This window comes from Chlorocebus sabaeus, chromosome 19 (assembly GCF_047675955.1).
Source record: "Chlorocebus sabaeus isolate Y175 chromosome 19, mChlSab1.0.hap1, whole genome shotgun sequence".
NCBI classification, from domain to species: domain Eukaryota; kingdom Metazoa; phylum Chordata; class Mammalia; order Primates; family Cercopithecidae; genus Chlorocebus; species Chlorocebus sabaeus.
Window position 1 is genome coordinate 29,876,473 of NC_132922.1, and position 16,969 is coordinate 29,893,441.

At 54.9% G+C, this 16,969-nt stretch overlaps 1 protein-coding gene and 2 non-coding genes across 3 annotated transcripts; 1 reads left to right on the forward strand and 2 right to left on the reverse strand.

Annotated features, from left to right (window-relative positions):
* The first annotated feature begins 8,190 nt into the window (after positions 1 to 8,190).
* On the forward strand, positions 8,191 to 13,212 carry LOC103222948 (RIMS-binding protein 3A). The gene has a single exon (XM_007974923.3). The coding sequence runs from the start codon at positions 8,191 to 8,193 to the stop codon at positions 13,129 to 13,131; it is 4,941 nt and encodes a 1,646-aa protein (XP_007973114.3). The 3' UTR covers positions 13,132 to 13,212.
* Positions 13,213 to 14,004: 792 nt separating this feature from the next.
* On the reverse strand, positions 14,005 to 14,087 carry LOC119622572 (small Cajal body-specific RNA 18). The gene has a single exon (XR_005239168.1).
* Positions 14,088 to 14,172: 85 nt separating this feature from the next.
* On the reverse strand, positions 14,173 to 14,316 carry LOC119622574 (small Cajal body-specific RNA 17). Its single transcript, XR_005239170.1, has one exon.
* Between the last annotated feature and the right edge of the window lie 2,653 nt (positions 14,317 to 16,969).

The following is a 16,969-nucleotide window of genomic DNA, read 5'->3' on the forward strand; positions in this document are numbered from 1 at the left end:
CAGCAATGGGGATCTCAGGAAGCAGTGCCTGCTTGTCCAAAGGCTCAGGGATTACAGTAACACTCAGGCTGCCAGAGCCAGCGGGTAAGACCCTGCAAGCACCAGTTCAGAGCCCAGACTCAGGTCACACAGACCTGCACATAAGTCCCTGTGTGACCCTGGGCAGTTTCCTTCTCTGGAGAGGATAGTGCTAGGCTCCATGGCTATGGGGGGGATTCAGGGATGAAGTTTGTAAAGTGCAGATGGGAAGGGGCTGACCACTTGCTGCAGAGGCACATGAGCTGGGGAGCTGAGCCAGGGCCACCAAGGCAGTAGGCCAGCCCAGCAGGCCAGGGGGCCCCCACCAGAGAGCTAGAAGCTGGCACAATGCTGCCCTCCTGGCCCAGGAAGATGTGGATCAGCCGGGCAGGTTGCAGAGCCCAGGAAGAGCACCATGATACCTCTCCAGGTATCCAGCCCCACCCAGTGCTGGGGGATGGAAGGAACTCCACTGGAACTCAGCTGGTTAGAGTCTGGCCAGGTGACCCTCCCTCTCTGAGCTCCAGTCCTCCCTGCACCCTCAAATGAGGGTCATAATAGGATGGGCAAATATCAGTGCAAGAAGGGATGTGCCTGCCCTGAGGGTGGTGGGCATAAGTGAGGACCGGTACAGACAGCCAGACTGCAGGAGGCTGGGGGTTTACAGCTCCAGTTCCCACTGCCTGAAATCGCCTCTCAGCTCTTCTGGCAGCCCTCACTCCCTCTCCTTCAGCTCTCAGCCCCTATGTTTCCTCCTTGCCTCATCCAGGAATCCTGCTTTGATGCGGCTCTTCTCCCCCTCAGTGCCACATTCCTCACCCAGAGCACTTGCCCAAGCACCAATGTTACTACATTCCATTGTTATTTGTATTTGACGTTTGCATCCTCCCCCAGACTGAGCCCTGAGGAACCCGGTTTGAAAACCATTCAGGTAATCCATCACTTTCATTTATTGTTTGTTTGTTTGTTTGTTTGTTTGTTTGTTTTGAGACAGTCTTGCTCTGTCACCCAGGCTGTAGTGCAGTGGCACAACCTCAGCTCACTGTAACCTCCACTTCCCAGGTTAAAGCAATTATCCTGCCTCAGCCGCTGGAGTAGCTGGGATTACAGGCACCTGCCACCATGCCCAGCTAAGTTTTGTATTTTTTAGTAGAGATTTCACCATGTTAGCCAGGCTGGTCTCAATCTCCTGATCTCAAGTGATCCACTCACCTCAGCCTCCCAAAGTGCTGAGATTGCAGGCGTGGGCCACCATGTCCAGCTTCGCTTTCATTTAATATGTGAGAAAGCTGGACCAGGAGAGGGCAGGAGCATGGTGAGCTCATGCTGGGACACCTGCCTCCCAGTCTGCAGCTCATTCTCATAGATCATGGACTGTCAATTCCCTGAGGGCAGCAGCCACATCTGGCCTGTCTGCCTCTGTCTTCTTCAGTCATGTATTTACTGAGCACTTATCATGTGCCAGGCACTGTTCTAGACATGGAGGAGACAGCAAAGAACAGACAGAAAACACATAGAAACAAAAATAAAAAATATGCCGCTGGGTGTGGTGGCTCATGCCTGTAATTCCAGCACTTTGGGAGGCTGAGGTGGGAGGATCACTCGAGATTACGAGTTTGAGACCAGCCGAGGCAACATAGGGAGACCCTGTCTCTACAAAAAAAAAAAAAAAAAAAAATTTAGGTTTTTAGTAAATAAAAATAAAGGATATGGAATGAAAAGCTGGGGGAGCTACTGTAGCAATGGGGGATGGGAAGCTTAAACACTCCTGCATGCTCTCGGATGGTGCCCATTCGCCTCCTCAAGGCCAGGCAGGCTCTACAAAGCTTGGGGCTTTGGTAACCGAACTGAAACGGAGCCAGGCCAGGCCGGCAGGAGAAGGATGTGAACCAGGTTGCCCAGGAACCCAGATTCTATGGCCCAAAAGTCATAGACTGGGGCTGTAGAGAGAGGGAAAGTGGAATACAGGGCTGGCGATGTGGGGCCAACTGAGATGTAAAAGGGACATAACACCTTCTCTCCAGGTCAGAGAACTCATGATGTATTGGGATGGCGGGTGTGTGTGTCGTGTGTGTGTGTGTGTGTGTATGTGTGCACATAATAGGCAAGAGGTCCTCTAACCCAGGGGTTCTCAAACATATTTCAAGGAGCATAACCTTTTATTAAACCAAAGTGCTTCTTCGAATCTGATAAATGACACTTTTTTTTTGGAGACAGAGTCTCACTCTGTCGCCCAGGTTGGAGTGCAGTGGCCGGATCTCGGCTCATTGCAAGCTCAGCCTCCCAGGTTTACGCCATTCTCCTGCCTCAGCCTCCCGAGTAGCTGGGACTACAGGCACCCGCCACCTTGCCCGGCTAGTTTTTTGTATTTTTTAGTAGAGACGGGGTTTCACCAGGTTAGCCAGGATGGTCTCGATCTCCTGACCTCATGATCCGCCCGTCTCGGCCTCCCAAAGTGCTGAGATTACAGGCTTGAGCCACCGCGCCCGGCCAAATGACACTTAAGAGTAGATCTACCCACTGAAGCAAGTAGGGGCAGTGTCTCCCCATCCGCTTCCTGCAGGTCTCCTCCCAACAGGCCTATGGTATTTCTGTGTTGTATTTATTTTTATTTTTTATTATTGTTTTTATTTTGGGGGGTTGGGTTTTTTGTTTTTTTGGTTGTTTGAAACAGAGTCTGGCTCTTTCGTCCAGGTGGGAGTGCAGTGGCACAATCTCAGTCCACTGTAACCTCTGCTTCCCAGGCTCAAGCTATCCTTCCATCTCAGCCTCCCAAATAGCTGGGACTATAGGCGTGCACCACCATGTCTGGCTAAATTTTTATATATATATATATATATATATATATATATATATATATATATATATATATTTTTATACAGATGCAGCCTTGCCATGTTGCCCAGGCTGGTCTTGAACTCCTGAGCTCAAGTGATCTGCCTGTCTCAGCCTCCCAAAGTGCTGGGATTACGGGCATGAGCCATCACACCCGGCCTGTCGTTAATTTTTTTTTCTTTTTTTTTGAGTCGGACTCTCGCTCTGTTGCCCAGGCTAGAGTGCAATGGCGTGATCTCAGCTCACTGCAACCTCCGCCTCCCGGGTTCAAGCAATTCTGCTTCAGCCTCCTGAGTAGCTGGGATTACAGGCGCCTGCCAGCATGCCCAGCTAATTTTTGTATTTTTGGTAGAGACAGGGTTTCACCATATTGACCAGGCTGGTCTCGAACTCCTGACCTCATGATCCGCCCACCTCGGCCTCCCTGCTGGGATTACAGGCATGAGCCACTGCACCTGGCCTGTTAATTTTTTTTTATTGGCCAGGTGTGGTGGCTTTTGCCTATAATCTCAGTACTTTGGGAGGCTGAGGCAGGTGGATTGTTTGAGGTCAGGAGTTTAAGACCAGCCTAAGCAACATGGTAAGACTCTATCTCTACAAAAAATAAAGAAAAGAAAAGAAAGGGAAGGGGAAGGGGAAGGGGAAGGGGAAGGGGAAGGGGAAGGGGGAGGGGGAGGGGGAGGGGGAGCGGGAGGGGGAGGGGGAGGGGGAGGGGGAGGGGGAGGGGAGGGGGAGGGGGAGGGGGAGGGGGAGGGGGAGGGGGAGGGGGAGAAGAGAAATTAGCCGGGCATGGTAGTGTTAGCCTGAAGTCACAGCTACACGGGAGGCTAAAGTGGGAGGATTGCTTGAGTCCGGGAGGCAAACATTGCAGTATGCCGAGATCACGCCACTGCACTCCAGCCTGGATGACAGAGCAAGACCCTGTCTCCAAAAAATAAATAATAAAACAATTTTAAAATTTATTTTATTTTACTTTTTTTTTTAGAGATGGAGTCTCTCTCTGTAGCCCAGGCTGGAGTGCAGTGGCATGATCATTGCTTACTGCAGCTTTGAATTCTTGAGCTGAAACTATCCTCCGCTTCAGCCTCCCAAGTAGCTGGGGCTACAGGCGCATGCCACCATGCCTGACTTTTTTTGTTTATTTTAGAAACAGGGTGTCACTATGTCTTCCAGGCAGGACTGTGGTGGCTTACTCATGGCTCACTTCAGTGAGCTGAGATCATGCCACTGCACTCCAGGCTGCAGAACAGAGCAAGACATCGTCTCAAAAAAAAAAGTTGTAGAAAAAAACTAGCCAGGCGCCGTGGCGGGCGCCTGTAGTCCCAGCTACTCGGGAGGCTGAGGCAGGAGAATGGCGTGAACCCAGGAGGCGGAGCTTGCAGTGAGCTGAGATCCGGCCACAGCACTCCAACCTGGGCGACAGAGCGAGAGACTCCGTCTCAAAAAAAAAAAAAAAAAAAAAAAAAAAGTTGTAGAGATGAGGGTCTCTCTTTGTTGCCCAGACTGGTCTCAATCTCCTGGTTTCACATAAGCTTCCTGCCTTGACTTCTCAAAATGCTAGGATTACAAGTGTAAGCCACTGCACCCAGCTTATGTGTGTTTTTTTTAGGGATAGCATCTCATCACTATGTTGCCCAGGCTGGAGCGCAGTGGCTATTCATACAAGCACGATCCTACTACTGATTAGCACAGGAGTTTTGACCGGCTCCTTTTCTTTCTTTCTTCTTTCTTTCTTTCCTTCTTTCTTTCTCTTTTTTTTTTTTTTTTTTTTTTTTTTTGAGATGGAGTCTCATTCTGTTGCCTAGGCTGGAGTGCTGTTGCAGCCACTGCAACCTCCACCTCCCAGATTCAAATAATTCTCCTGCCTCAACCTCCCAAGTAGCTGGGATTATAGGCATGCATGCGCCACAATGCCAAGCTAATTTTTGCATTTTTAGTAGAGACGGGTTTTCACCATGTTGGCCAGGCGGGTCTCGAACTCCTGACCTCAGGTGACCTGCCCGCCTTGGCCTCCCAAAGTTCTCGGATTACAGGCATGAGCCACCAAGCCTGGCCAACCTGCTCCTTTTCTTTCTTCCTTCCTTCCTTCCTTTACTTCCTTCCTTCCTTCCTTCCTTTCTTTCTTTTTTTTTTTTTTTTTTTTTGATGGAGTCTCGCTCTGTCACCCAGGCTGCAGTGCAGTGGTGGGATCTCAGCTCACTGCAAGCCCCCCCTCCCGGGTTCGCGCCATTCTCCTGCCTCAGCCTCCAGAGTAGCTGGGACTACAGGCGCCGGCCACCTCGCCCGGCTAGCTTTTTGTGTTTTTTAGTAGAGACGGGGTTTCACCATGTTAGCCAGGATGGTCTCGATCTCCTGACCTCGTGATCCACCCATCTCGGCCTCCCAAAGAGCTGGGATTACAGGCTTGAGCCACTGCGCCCGGCCTTATTTTTGTATTTTTTAGTGGAGACAGTTTCAGCATGTTAGCCAGGATGGTCTCAATCTCCTGACGTTGTGATCTGCCCACCTCGGCCTCCCAAAGTGCTGGGATTACAGAAGTGAGCCACCACGCCCAGCACTTTTTTTTTTTTTTTTGAGACAGTCTTGCTCTGTTGCCCAGGCTGGAGTGCAGTGGTGCCATCACGGCTCATTGTAGACTTGACCTCACCTTGCAGGCTCAAGCAATCATTTCACCTCAGCTAGAACTATAGACTGGGTCTCGCTCACTCTGTTGCCCAGGCTAGTCTCAAACTCCCAGGCTCAAGTGACCCTCCCATGTCAGCCTCCTGGGTAGCTGGCACTACAGGCATGCACCAGCACGCCCAGCTAATTATTTTTTTGTAGAGATGGGGTCTCTCTATGATGCTCAGGCAGGTCTTGAGCTCCTGGGCTCAAGTGATCCTCCCACCCTGGTCACCCAAAGGGCTGGGATTACAGGCCTGTTCCACCATGCCTGGCCCAGCCTGCCCTCCTGACCTGACAGTTAAGGCCCTACCGGAGACTGCAGCAGGTCATCCAGGCTGTGGAGCCCCACCCACCAACTCTGCCTCAGTTTCCCATGTGCCCTGGCAAGCCAGTGGCTCCCACTGAGCCTCAGGTTCTCTTTGGTAAAACAGGGCTGTGATGATGATTCTCTGAAGATAGTCCTCCCTGTGGCTACCACGTCCAGGAGCCCAGCACCAGTTCAAGGCTAAGGGCATCCCTGCATCTCACCTCCTCTCCTTGTCACACACACACTACATCTGCTTCACCTCTCAAAAAGAACATCTGAGCTGGGCATGGTGGCTTACGCCTGTAATCCCAGCATTTTGGGAGGCCAAGGCAGGAGGATCACAAGGTCAGGAGATCGAGACCATCCTGGCCAACATGATGAAACCCTGTCTCTATTAAAAATACAAAAATTACCTGGGCGTGGTGGCGCATGCCTGTAATCCCAGCTACTCAGGAGGCTGAGGCAGGAGAATCACTTGAACCAGGGAGTCGGAGGTGGCAGTGAGCTGAAATCGTACCACTGCATGCCAGCCTGGTAACAGAGCGAGACTCCATCTCAAAAAAAAAAGAAAAAAAAGAAAAGAAAAAAGAACATTTGGAGCCATAATTCCCGATGTTCTTGTTACTTGACACTGCCTAAAGGCATTTTCTGTGGGTTCAGGGGAACTTGATTTGAAAAACTTGAGTGTTGTGAAGGAGTGGAGCCAGAGAGTCATAAGCTGAGTGAACACAGCAGTTGCAAGAGGTCCCAGGTGCTTCCTGGGGACAGGGAGACACGACAGACCGAGAAGTAAAGGGGCCTCTGATGTGACTTCAATATCAAGGTCTCATCGGGTTCAGTGGCTCACACCTGTAATCCCAGCACTTTGAGAGGCCCAGGCAGGTGGATCACTTGAGGTCAGAATTTCAAGAACATCCTGGCCAACATGCTGAAACCCTGTCTCTACTAAAAAGTACAAAAAATTATCTGGGCATGGTGGCACGAGTCTGTTATCCCAGCTACTTGGGAGGCTGAGGCAGAAGAATCATTTGAACCTGGAAGGCAGAAGTTGCAGTGAGCCGAGATTGCACCACTGTACTCCAGCCTGGGTGACAGAGTGAGGATCTGTCTCAAAAAATAATAATAATAATATTAATAATTTAAAAACCAATGTCTCGATGCAGATGGCCAGATATCAGGTGTCCATCCATGTTTCCCAAAAGCCACTTGGCACCAGGAACAGGCAGGAAGGGCAAAGAGGAGCCAGACTGAAGCAGGGCTCCTTAGCTCCCAAGCCACACAGGTGGCCACCAGTCAGAGACAGGCAGTGTGTGTGTGTGTGTATGTGTGTGTGTGTGTGTGTGTGTGTGTGTCTGTATGTTTCTTCTGCAGCTCATTTTGTGTGTGTGTATGTGTGTCTGTATGTTTCTTCTGCAGCTCATTGTGTGTGTGTGTATGTGTGTGTGTGTGTGTGTGTGTGTGTGTCTTCTGCGGCTCAGGATGCCTCCAGCATTTCTGCTGAAGCCTCACCCTCTCTCCTGGCGCATCCTGAGGCCTCTACCTAAAGTGCCGATGAGTAGCCCAGACACTGGGGCTCCAGTGTTTGTCACCAGGTGGTACCTGGATGTGGGAGGTAGGCAGGCCAGATGGCCAGTTTGGGCAGTGCCCCTCATGCCTATCTGGCCCTGGGTCCCTATGCCACCTTGCTGGGGAGGGTCTTTTTGTTTATACCTCCTCTGAGCCGACTCTGCACAGTAACACAAATGGGTATCAGGCACATCCTTTCCCCAAAAGGTGGATGACCAGTTGGATGATCAGGGCTGTTATGGGAGCTGAAGGATCCTGGGGAGTCCAGGTCTAGCCAAGATGAGGCATATCCTACTGCATTTTCCAGCCACCTGACCCAAATACACCACCTGAACCCACGACCAGGTATGCCCACACCCCATGGGTGGCCTTGACACACACACCCTGCCCCTTTCTCCAAGTCCAGGAGCAGCAGCCCAGACTTCCCTCAGGGCACCTCAGCCTGCTTGGGACTGCACAGTGCCTGGGAGGGTGCCTAAGGAGGGTCACAAGGGACATGGTGCTAGAAGCAGGAAAAGTGTAGGGACCAGAAGAACCCTCGTGCATCCTGGAAGGGACATGGGCCTGTTTGAGCAGGGGTGTCGGAGTGCAGCCCTGGCCTTGCCAGGTGGAGAGGCGCGTGGGCCAGACATCCGTGGCAGGAGGCGGGGGAACACTCCAAGAGACGGAAGGGGCGCGCGGAGACCCCCAGGGGGCGCCGGAAGGGGCACGCCGGGCGGTTGGCCGCTGCCGGGGCGGCGGCCGTTGGCGAGCTGCCGTCGGCCAGGCGAAGTCTGGAGTCCAGCCGGGCCGCGGCCGCAATGGCCAAGGACTCGCCCAGCCCCTTGGGCGCGTCGCCCAAGAAGCTGGGCTGCTCCAGCCCGGCAGCGGCAGTGTTGGAGAACCAGAGGCGGGAGCTGGAAAAGCTACGGGCCGAGCTGGAGGCGGAGCGGGCGGGCTGGCGGGCGGAACGGCGGCGCTTCGCTGCTCAGGCGCGCCAGCTGCGGGAGGAGGCCGAGAGGGAGCGGCGGCAGCTGGCTGACCATCTGCGCTCCAAGTGGGAGGCACAGCGCGGCCGGGAGCTGCGGCAGCTGCAAGAGGAGATGCAGCGGGAACGCGAGGCCGAGATCCGGCAGCTGCTGCGCTGGAAAGACGCCGAGCAGCGGCAGCTGCAGCAGCTGTTGCACCGTGAGCGCGATGGCGTGGTGCGCCAAGCCCGGGAACTGCAGCGCCAGCTGGCCGAGGAGCTGGTGAACCGCGGCCACTGTAGCCGCCCGGGGGCGTCCGAGGTCTCCGCGGGGCAGTGCCGCTGTCGCCTGCAGGAAGTGTTGGGGCAACTTCGCTGGCAGACTGACGGCGAGCAGGCGGCGCGCATCCGCTATCTGCAGGCGGCGCTGGAGGTGGAGCGCCAGCTCTTCCTCAGGTACATCCTGGAGCACTTCCGCAGGAACCCCGCTTTGTCGGAACCCGCGGACCCCCAAGCTATGCATTCCTTGGAAGAGCCGCTGCCCCAGACCTCGAGCGGCTCTTGCCACGCCCCTAAACCCGCCTGTCAACTCGGATCTCTAGACAGCCTGAGTGCCGACGTCGGTGTCCACTCCCGCCCGCTTGACCTGGTGTCCTCTGCGTGCTCCAGCTCCCTAGACGGACTGCTCTCCACGCGCGCCAGCTCCCTTGATTGCTTCGCACCAGCACGTTCCCGCTCGCTTGACAGCACCCGGAGTCTCCCCAAGGCCTCCAAATCCGAGGAGCGGTCCTCCTCACCAGACACCTCCATCCCTGGCTCCCAGAGTCTCCCGCCGCCACCATCGCCACTCCGGCCGCCACCATCGCCACGCCTGCCACCACTACCACCATCAGTCCACAGGAAACTCAGCAACCCGCAGGGAGGAGAAGGCTCTGAGAGCCAGCCCTGCAAAGTCCTGACTCCCTCACCCCCGGGCCTGGGCCACCAAGAGCTGATAAAGCTGAACTGGCTGCTGGCCAAGGCGTTGCGGGTGCTGGCGCGCCGCTGTTCTACCCTGCAAGAGGAGAACAAGCAGCTGCGGCGTGCAGGCTGCCCCTACCAGGCAGACGAGAAGGTGAAGCGGCTTAAGGTAAAGCGCGCGGAGCTGACCGGGCTCGCGCGTCGCCTAGCTGACCGCGCCCGCAAGCTGCAGGAGACCAACCTTCGGGCGGTGAGCGCGCCTGTGCCCGGCGAGAGTTGCGCCGGCCTGGAGCTATGCCAAGCCTTTGCCTGCCAGCGCGCCCGGGACCTGTCGGAGCAGGCGAGCGCGCTGCTGGCCAAGGACAAGCAGATTGAAGAGCTGCGGCAGGAGTGCCACCTCCTGCAGGCGCGTGTCGCCTCGGGCCCCTGCAGCGACCCGCATACTGGAAGGGGAGGCCCCTGCACCCAGTGGCTCAACGTCAGAGACTTAGACCGCTTGCAGCGCGAGTCCCAGCGGGAAGTGCTGCGCCTGCAGAGGCAGTTGACGCTTCAGCAGGGCAACGGTGGCGCCAGGCCCGAGGCGGGTGGCCAGAGCACAACCTGCGAGGAGGTGCGACGGCAGATGCTGGCGCTGGAGAGCGAGCTGGACCAGCGGCGGCGCGAGTGCGAGGAGCTGGGCGCGCAGGCGGCGGCGGCGCGGCGACGCGGCGAGGAGGCCGAAACACAGCTGCAGGCGGCGCTGCTCAAAAACGCCTGGCTGGCGGAGGAGAATGGGCGGCTGCAGGCCAAGACAGACTGGGTGCGGAAGGTGGAGGCGGAGAATAGCGAAGTGCGCGGCCACGTGGGCCGCGCGTGTCAAGAGCGCGATGCCGCCGGCTTGATGGTCGAACAGCTGCTGCAGCAGGCGGCGCGCGGGCAGGACAGGCAGCAGCAGCTGCAATGCGACCCGCAGAAGGCCCTGTGTGACCTTCATGCTTCCCAGAAGGAGATACAGGCGCTCCAGTGTCAGCCTGTTCACCCTCCCGAACAGCCCTGGGAGACCAGTCAAATGCCGGAGTCCCAAGTTAAGGGTAGCATAAGGCCCAAGTTCCAGGCACGGCCTGAAGACTACACAGTGTCACAGCCCAACAGAGACATACATGAGAAAAGGGAAGTCTCCCTCGAGGAGAGCCCAGTTGCTCTTGGGGAGCCAGCCAGTGTCCCCCAAGTTTCAGAGACAGTCCCTGCCAGCCAACCTCTGTCCAAGAAAACCAGCTCCCAGTCAAACTCCTCCTCTGAGGGGTCGATGTGGGCCACCGTGCCATCCTGCCCTACTCTGGATAGGGACACAGCCAGTGAAGTGGATGACCTGGAGCCTGACAGCGTGTCCCTGGCCCTGGAAGTGGGGGGCTCAGCGGCTCCTGCTGCCCCCAAGCTCAAGATCTTCATGGCTCAGTATAACTATGACCCATTCGAGGGGCCCAATGATCACCCGGAGGGTGAGCTGCCCCTCACGGCTGGGGACTACATATATATCTTTGGGGACACGGATGAAGATGGATTCTATGAGGGGGAGCTTGAGGATGGCCGGCGGGGGCTGGTGCCCTCCAACTTGGTGGAGCAGATTCCAGACAGCTACATCTCAGGCTGCCTACCTGCAAAATCCCCTGACCCACGCCCCCATCAACTCCCAGCTGGGCAGGATGAAGCTCTGGAGGAAGACAGCTTATTACCTGGGGAAGCCCAGGGAGTGGTGGACAGAGGGCTATACCAGATGGTAAGGGTGGGCTCCAAGACAGAAGTAGCAACAGAGATCCTGGATACCAAGATGGAAGCCTGCCAGCTGGGCTTGCTGCAGAGCATGGGGAAGCAGGGCCTTTCCAGATCCCTTCTGGGGACCAAAGGGGTGCTCCGTATGGCTCCCATGCAGCTACACCTGCAGAATGTCACAGCCACATCGGCCAAGATCACCTGGGTCTACAGCAGCCACCGCCACCCCCACGTGGTGTATCTTGATGACCGAGAGCATGCCCTGACCCCAGCGGGTGTGAGCTGCTACACCTTCCAGGGCCTGTGCCCTGGCATGCACTACCGGGCGCGGGTGGAGGTGCGGCTGCCATGGGACTTGCTGCAGGTGTATTGGGGAACTATGTCCTCCACCATCACCTTTGACACACTCTTGGCAGGACCTCCCCACCCACCACTGGATGTGCTGGTGGAGCGCCATGCCTCGCCAGGCGTCCTAGTGGTCAGCTGGCTCCCTGTGACCATTGACTCAGCTGGGTCTTCCAATGGAGTCCAGGTCACGGGTTATGCTGTGTATGCAGATGGGCTTAAGGTTTGTGAGGTCACCGATGCCACTGCTGGGAGCACCCTGTTGGAATTCTCCCAGCTACAGGTGCCCCTAACGTGGCAGAAGGTCTCAGTGAGAACCATGTCACTCTGTGGTGAGTCCCTGGATTCGGTGCCAGCTCAGATCCCCGAGGACTGCTTCATGTGTCACCAATGGCCAGAGACTCCACCCTTCAGCTACACTTGTGGCGACCCATCCACCTACAGAGTCACCTTCCCCATCTGCCCCCAGAAGCTGGCACTGGCTCCTCTGAATGCCCAGGCCAGCCCCCACAACCCTGGAAGCTGTGGGGAGCCCCAGGACAAGTTCCTAGAAGCATTCTTTGAAGAACCACCAAGGAGGCAATCCCCAGTGTCCAACCTGGGCTCAGAAGGAGAATGTCTGAGTTCAGGGACTGGCAGCCAAGCCCAGGAGCTTGCAGAGGCCTGGGAGGGCTGTAGAAAGGACCTGCTCTTTCAGAAGAGTCCCCAGCATCACAGACCACCTTTGCTCAGTGACCAGCCTGGGGAGAAGGAAAATTGCTACCAGCACATGGGCGCCAGCAAAAGCCCTGCTCCAGGATTCATCCAACTACACACCAAGTGTGGGTCCAGGAAAGAACCGTGTCAGGAAAAGGTTGCCCTTGAGAGGATACTTCGGCAAAAGCAAGATGCCCAAGGGTTCACACCTCCCGAGCTGGGCGCCAGCCAACAGTATGCATCTGACTTCCATAACATTTTGGAGGAGGAGCAGGAGGCACTGTGCTTGGATCCGTGGGGCACAGAGAGGCAAGAGGAGAGGTGGGAGCCCAAGCCCCAGAGCAGGCAAGGACAGGCTCTGGGGGCCAAGAGAGAGTGCCAGCTCCATGAGCCCAGCTCAGCACCGTGTCCAGCTCCATCTGCCAAAGTCATCAAGATGCCAAGGGGTGGCCCCCAACAGCTGGGGACAGGGGCCAACACTCCAGCCAGGGTCTTTGTGGCCCTCTCTGATTACAGCCCCCTGGTGATGTCTGCCAACCCCAAGGCTGCAAAGGAGGAGCTGGTCTTCCAGAAAAGGCAGTTGCTAAGAGTGTGGGGCTCCCAGAACACCCACAGCTTCTATCTCAGCGAGCGCAACAGGCAAGTGGGCAATATCCCTGGGCACCTAGTGGCTGAGATGGAGGTGGGCACAGAGCAGACTGACAGGACGCAGCGTTTGCCGGCCCAAGGGCACCTGCCTTCTGTGGCCCACCTTGAGGACTTTCAGGGGCTCACCATCCCCCGGGGTTCCTCCCTGGTGCTCCAAGGGAACTCCAAGAGGCCCCCACTGTGGACTCCAAAGACCATGATAGCAGCTCTGGACTATGATCCCATGGATGGGCAAACAGGGGGCCAAGCGAAGGGCAGGCTGGCGCTGAGGGCAGGAGACGTGGTCATGGTTTATGGGCCTATGGATGATCAAGGATTCTATTATGGAGAGTTGGGCGGCCACAGAGGCCTGGTTCCTGCCCACCTGCTGGATCACATGTCCCTCCATGGACACTGAGCAAGCATCCTTGCCCAGGTAGCGGCCTCTGGCTGCTCACACCCTGCCAGAGAAGAGGCAATCTTGCAGACCCTCACACCAGCACCCCTCCTCACCACCATAAGTAGCATGTGCTCCAAGTGCCACCATGTTAAACTGATGGTAGTCCTTAAACTGATGGTAGTCCTTAAGTGTTCCCTAGGCTCTGAAAGTAGCAGGACTTAAGCCTGAGTTATTTGCAAAAGCAAGCAAAACAAGCCAGCCCCTGAGAGTTTGACAGACCATTTCAAAAGTTGCTGATAACTATGGTAGGTATATGGAGAAGTGCCTTTTTTCTGTGGCCAATGTGTGTTTTCTCTAGGAGGTTAATGTTGTCTATCCATTGCCTTGTATGAAAGTCTCAAGAAAAGTCTATATCTTAAAAAAAAAAAATGCAATCTGAATGTTATTTTTGGGATGTGAGGGTGATCTGGCTGCGACATCTGTCACCCCATTGATCACCAGGGTTGATTCGGCTGATCTGGCTGACTGGGCGGGTATCCCCTTCCTCCCTCACTGCTCCGTGTGTGTCCCTCCAGAAGCTGTGCGCTCAGTGGAAGAGGATGACCATCCCCGATAGAGGAGGATCGGTCTTCAGTCAAAGGTATAAGAGTAGCTGCGCTCCCCTGCTAGGACCTCCAAACAAGCTATCAGAATGTTATTTTTCTGTCTTATGTCCAACCCCTCATTAAAATGTTCATAGTAAAAACATATTTTAGATGTTGAAGCACAACCAAGGAAAACATGAGCCTGGCTTTCCTCCCTCTCACTACTGTGCAGTGGGTCTGCAAGGGCTACAGAAATGTTTTCCTGGCCAGGGAAGGGAGGGTGCACCCTTCTGCTTTTTTTTTTTCCTTGCTGCAGTCTATTCCCAGAACACACTTCACCATGTGGTTCTCAGAACTCAGATTGTGCAGTGGCCACACCATCATTGGCTGGGGCTCACAGTCACAGCAGCAGAGGCCTCCCTAAACTCCCTGTCCTCTAGCCCCCCCCCACCATCCCCTGCTCCTCACGCCCCCATGCTGGGTTCCCTGGCCTCACTTCCCTTGCCATGTTTTCATAATCCTCTCAGGCTCTGGGCATGCAGCACTGCCCACGGTGGGACCAGATCATATAAGGAAAATACTGCAGTCTTATCTAGGGGCTGCACTGGGGACCTGAGAACACCTTATTCTACCATACCTGCTGCACCTCATCTGACGCCAACTTCTCTGCTTTGCTCAAGGTCCCTAGGCCCTGAATTCTTACTTTTTAACGTCAGCCTGGCTCGGGCTGTGCTAGTTTGACTGCTGAGGGTCCTATTAAGAGCCAGGACTGAGGAGCAGGACCTAAAAGACTACTCTGGGCCACATCTTCCCCGAGGGCATCCCCACAGGGAGGCTGTGTGCTGCTGAGCCCTTTGCGAAGAGTGAGTAGTCAGTAGTGTCTCCCAGCTTCAGATAGCTATTGTAGCTCACTGCTTTTCTTTTCTTTATCTTTTTTTTTTTTTTTTTGAGACAGAGCCAGCCTGTCACCCAGGCTGGGGTGCAGTGGTGCGATCTCCGCTCACTGCGAGCTCTGCCGCCTCCCGGGTACACACCATTCTCCTGCCTCAGCCTCCCGAGAAGCTGGGACTACAGGCGCCCACCACCACGCCCGGCTAATTTTTTTTGTATTTTTAGCAGAGATGGGGTTTCACCATGTTTGCCAAGATGGTCTCGACCTCCTGACCTCGTGATCCACCCGCCTTGGCCTCCCAAAGTGCTGGGATTACAGGCGTGAGCCACCGCACCCAGCCAGCTCACTGCTTTTCTGAGTCCCTTCCTGTGAAGGACCACCTTGGGATGGCATTTCTTTTTCTTTCTTTTTTTTCTTTGGAGACAGAGTCTTGCACTGTTGCCCAGGCTGGAGTGCAATGGCACCATCTTGGCACACTGCAACCTCTGCCTCCCAGGTTCACACGAGTCTCCTGCCTTAGTCTCCCGAGTATCTGGGGTTACAGGTGCACACCACTACACCCGGTAATTTTTTGTATTTTTAGTAGAGACAGGGTTTCACTATGTTGGTCAGACTGGTCTTGAACTCCTGACCTCGTGATCCGCCCGCCTCGGCCTCCCAAAGTGCTGGGATTACAAGCATGAGCCACCACATCCAGCTTTCTTTTCCTTTTTTTTTTTTGTTTGAGATGGAGTCTCACTCTGTCACCCAGGCTGGAGTGCAGTGGCACAATCTCAGTTCACTGCAAGCTCAGCCTCCTGGCTTCATGCCATTCTCCTGCCTCAGCCTCCCGAATAGCTAGGACTACAGGTGCCCACCACCATGCCTGGCTAATTTTTTGTATTTTTAGTAGAGACGGGGTTTCACCATGTTAGCCAGGATGATCTCAGTCTCCTGACCTCGTGATCTGTCCACCTTAGCCTCCCAAAGTGCTGGGATTATAGGTGTGAGCCACCACACCCGGCCCTTTTCCTTTTTTTGAGGCAGAGTCTTGGTCTGTTGCCCAGGCTGGAGGGCAGTGGCAGAATCACAGCTCACTTGCAGTCTTGAGCTTCAGGACTCAAATGATTCTCTCGCCTCAGCCTCCCAAGTAGCTGAGACCACAGATGTGCACTATCACGCCTGGCAAATTTGGTGTGTGTGTAGAGACAGGGGTCTTACTATGTTGCCCGGGCTGGTCTGAAACTCCTGGGCTCAAGAATCCACCTGCCTCAGCCTACCAAAGTGCTGGGATTACAGGCCTGAGCCACCACACCTGGTGCCTGGCTAATTTTTTAATTTTTTGGTAGAGATGGGGTCCCGCTATGTTGCCCAGGCTGATCTGGAACTCCTGTGCTCAAGTGGTTCTCCTGCCTTGGCCTCCCGAAGTGCCGGGATTACAGGCCTCAGCCCCTGCACACAGTGGATATTTCTTTTCTTTTTTTTTTTTTTGAGACGGAGTTTCACTCTTGCTGCCCAGGCTGGAGTGCAATGGCACGATCTCGGCTCACCGCAACCTCTGCCTCCCAGGTTCAAGCAATTCTCCTGCCTCAGCCTCCGTAGTAGCTGGGATTATAGGCATGTGCCACCACGCCCGGCTAATTTTGTATTTTTAGTAGACAGGGTTTCTCCATGTTGGTCAGGCTGGTCTCAAACTCCCGACCTCAGGTGATCCACCTGCCTCGGCCTCCCAAAGTGCTGGGATTACAGGCATGAGCCACCGCGCCCGGTGACATTTCTTTATTTGTCCTATTTTGCAGAAGAGCCTCCTGAGGCTCAGAGGGGCCCTTTATCTAAGGTCATATCATGGCTCAAAGTCACCTCCTCCATAGACTTCCCAGGCTGCCCCTCTGGGAGGGCAGGAATGAGAGGTAGTCTTTATCCTTCTCTCCTTCTCTTTCATACCCTTTCGTTTCCCCATGTCCAGCAACCACTGTCAGAGGAAAGACACTTCCAGAATACCCAGGTAAAAAAAAAAAAAGAGAGAAAATAAGGAAAGGACACTGACTTCTCCAGTGTCATCAGAAATGACCAGAAGCACCTTGGGGCAGAAGGATCAGAGCCACCAACTGGTTCCATGGAAAGTTCATGAACTGGCACCACTGGGTTCTACCACGCTGTCCCTGTGGTTAAAGGTGGGGATAGGGAAGGCACAGGCCTGAGGGCTGTCTCAACCCAACACACTTACTGCTGCCTTATCCTCAAAGAACACACCAGATGGCTGGGTGCGGTGGCTCATGCCTGTAATCCCAGCACTTTGGGAGGCCGAGGCGGGTGGATCACCTGAGGTTAGGAGTTTGAGACCAGCCTGGGCAACATGGCGAAACCCCATCTCTACTAAAAATACAAAATTTAGCCGGAC

Excerpts from the sequence above, each read along its gene's own strand:
- LOC103222948 (XM_007974923.3), top strand. The coding sequence starts at position 8,191 with ATGGCCAAGGACTCGCCCAGCCCCTTGGGCGCGTCGCCCAAGAAGCTG.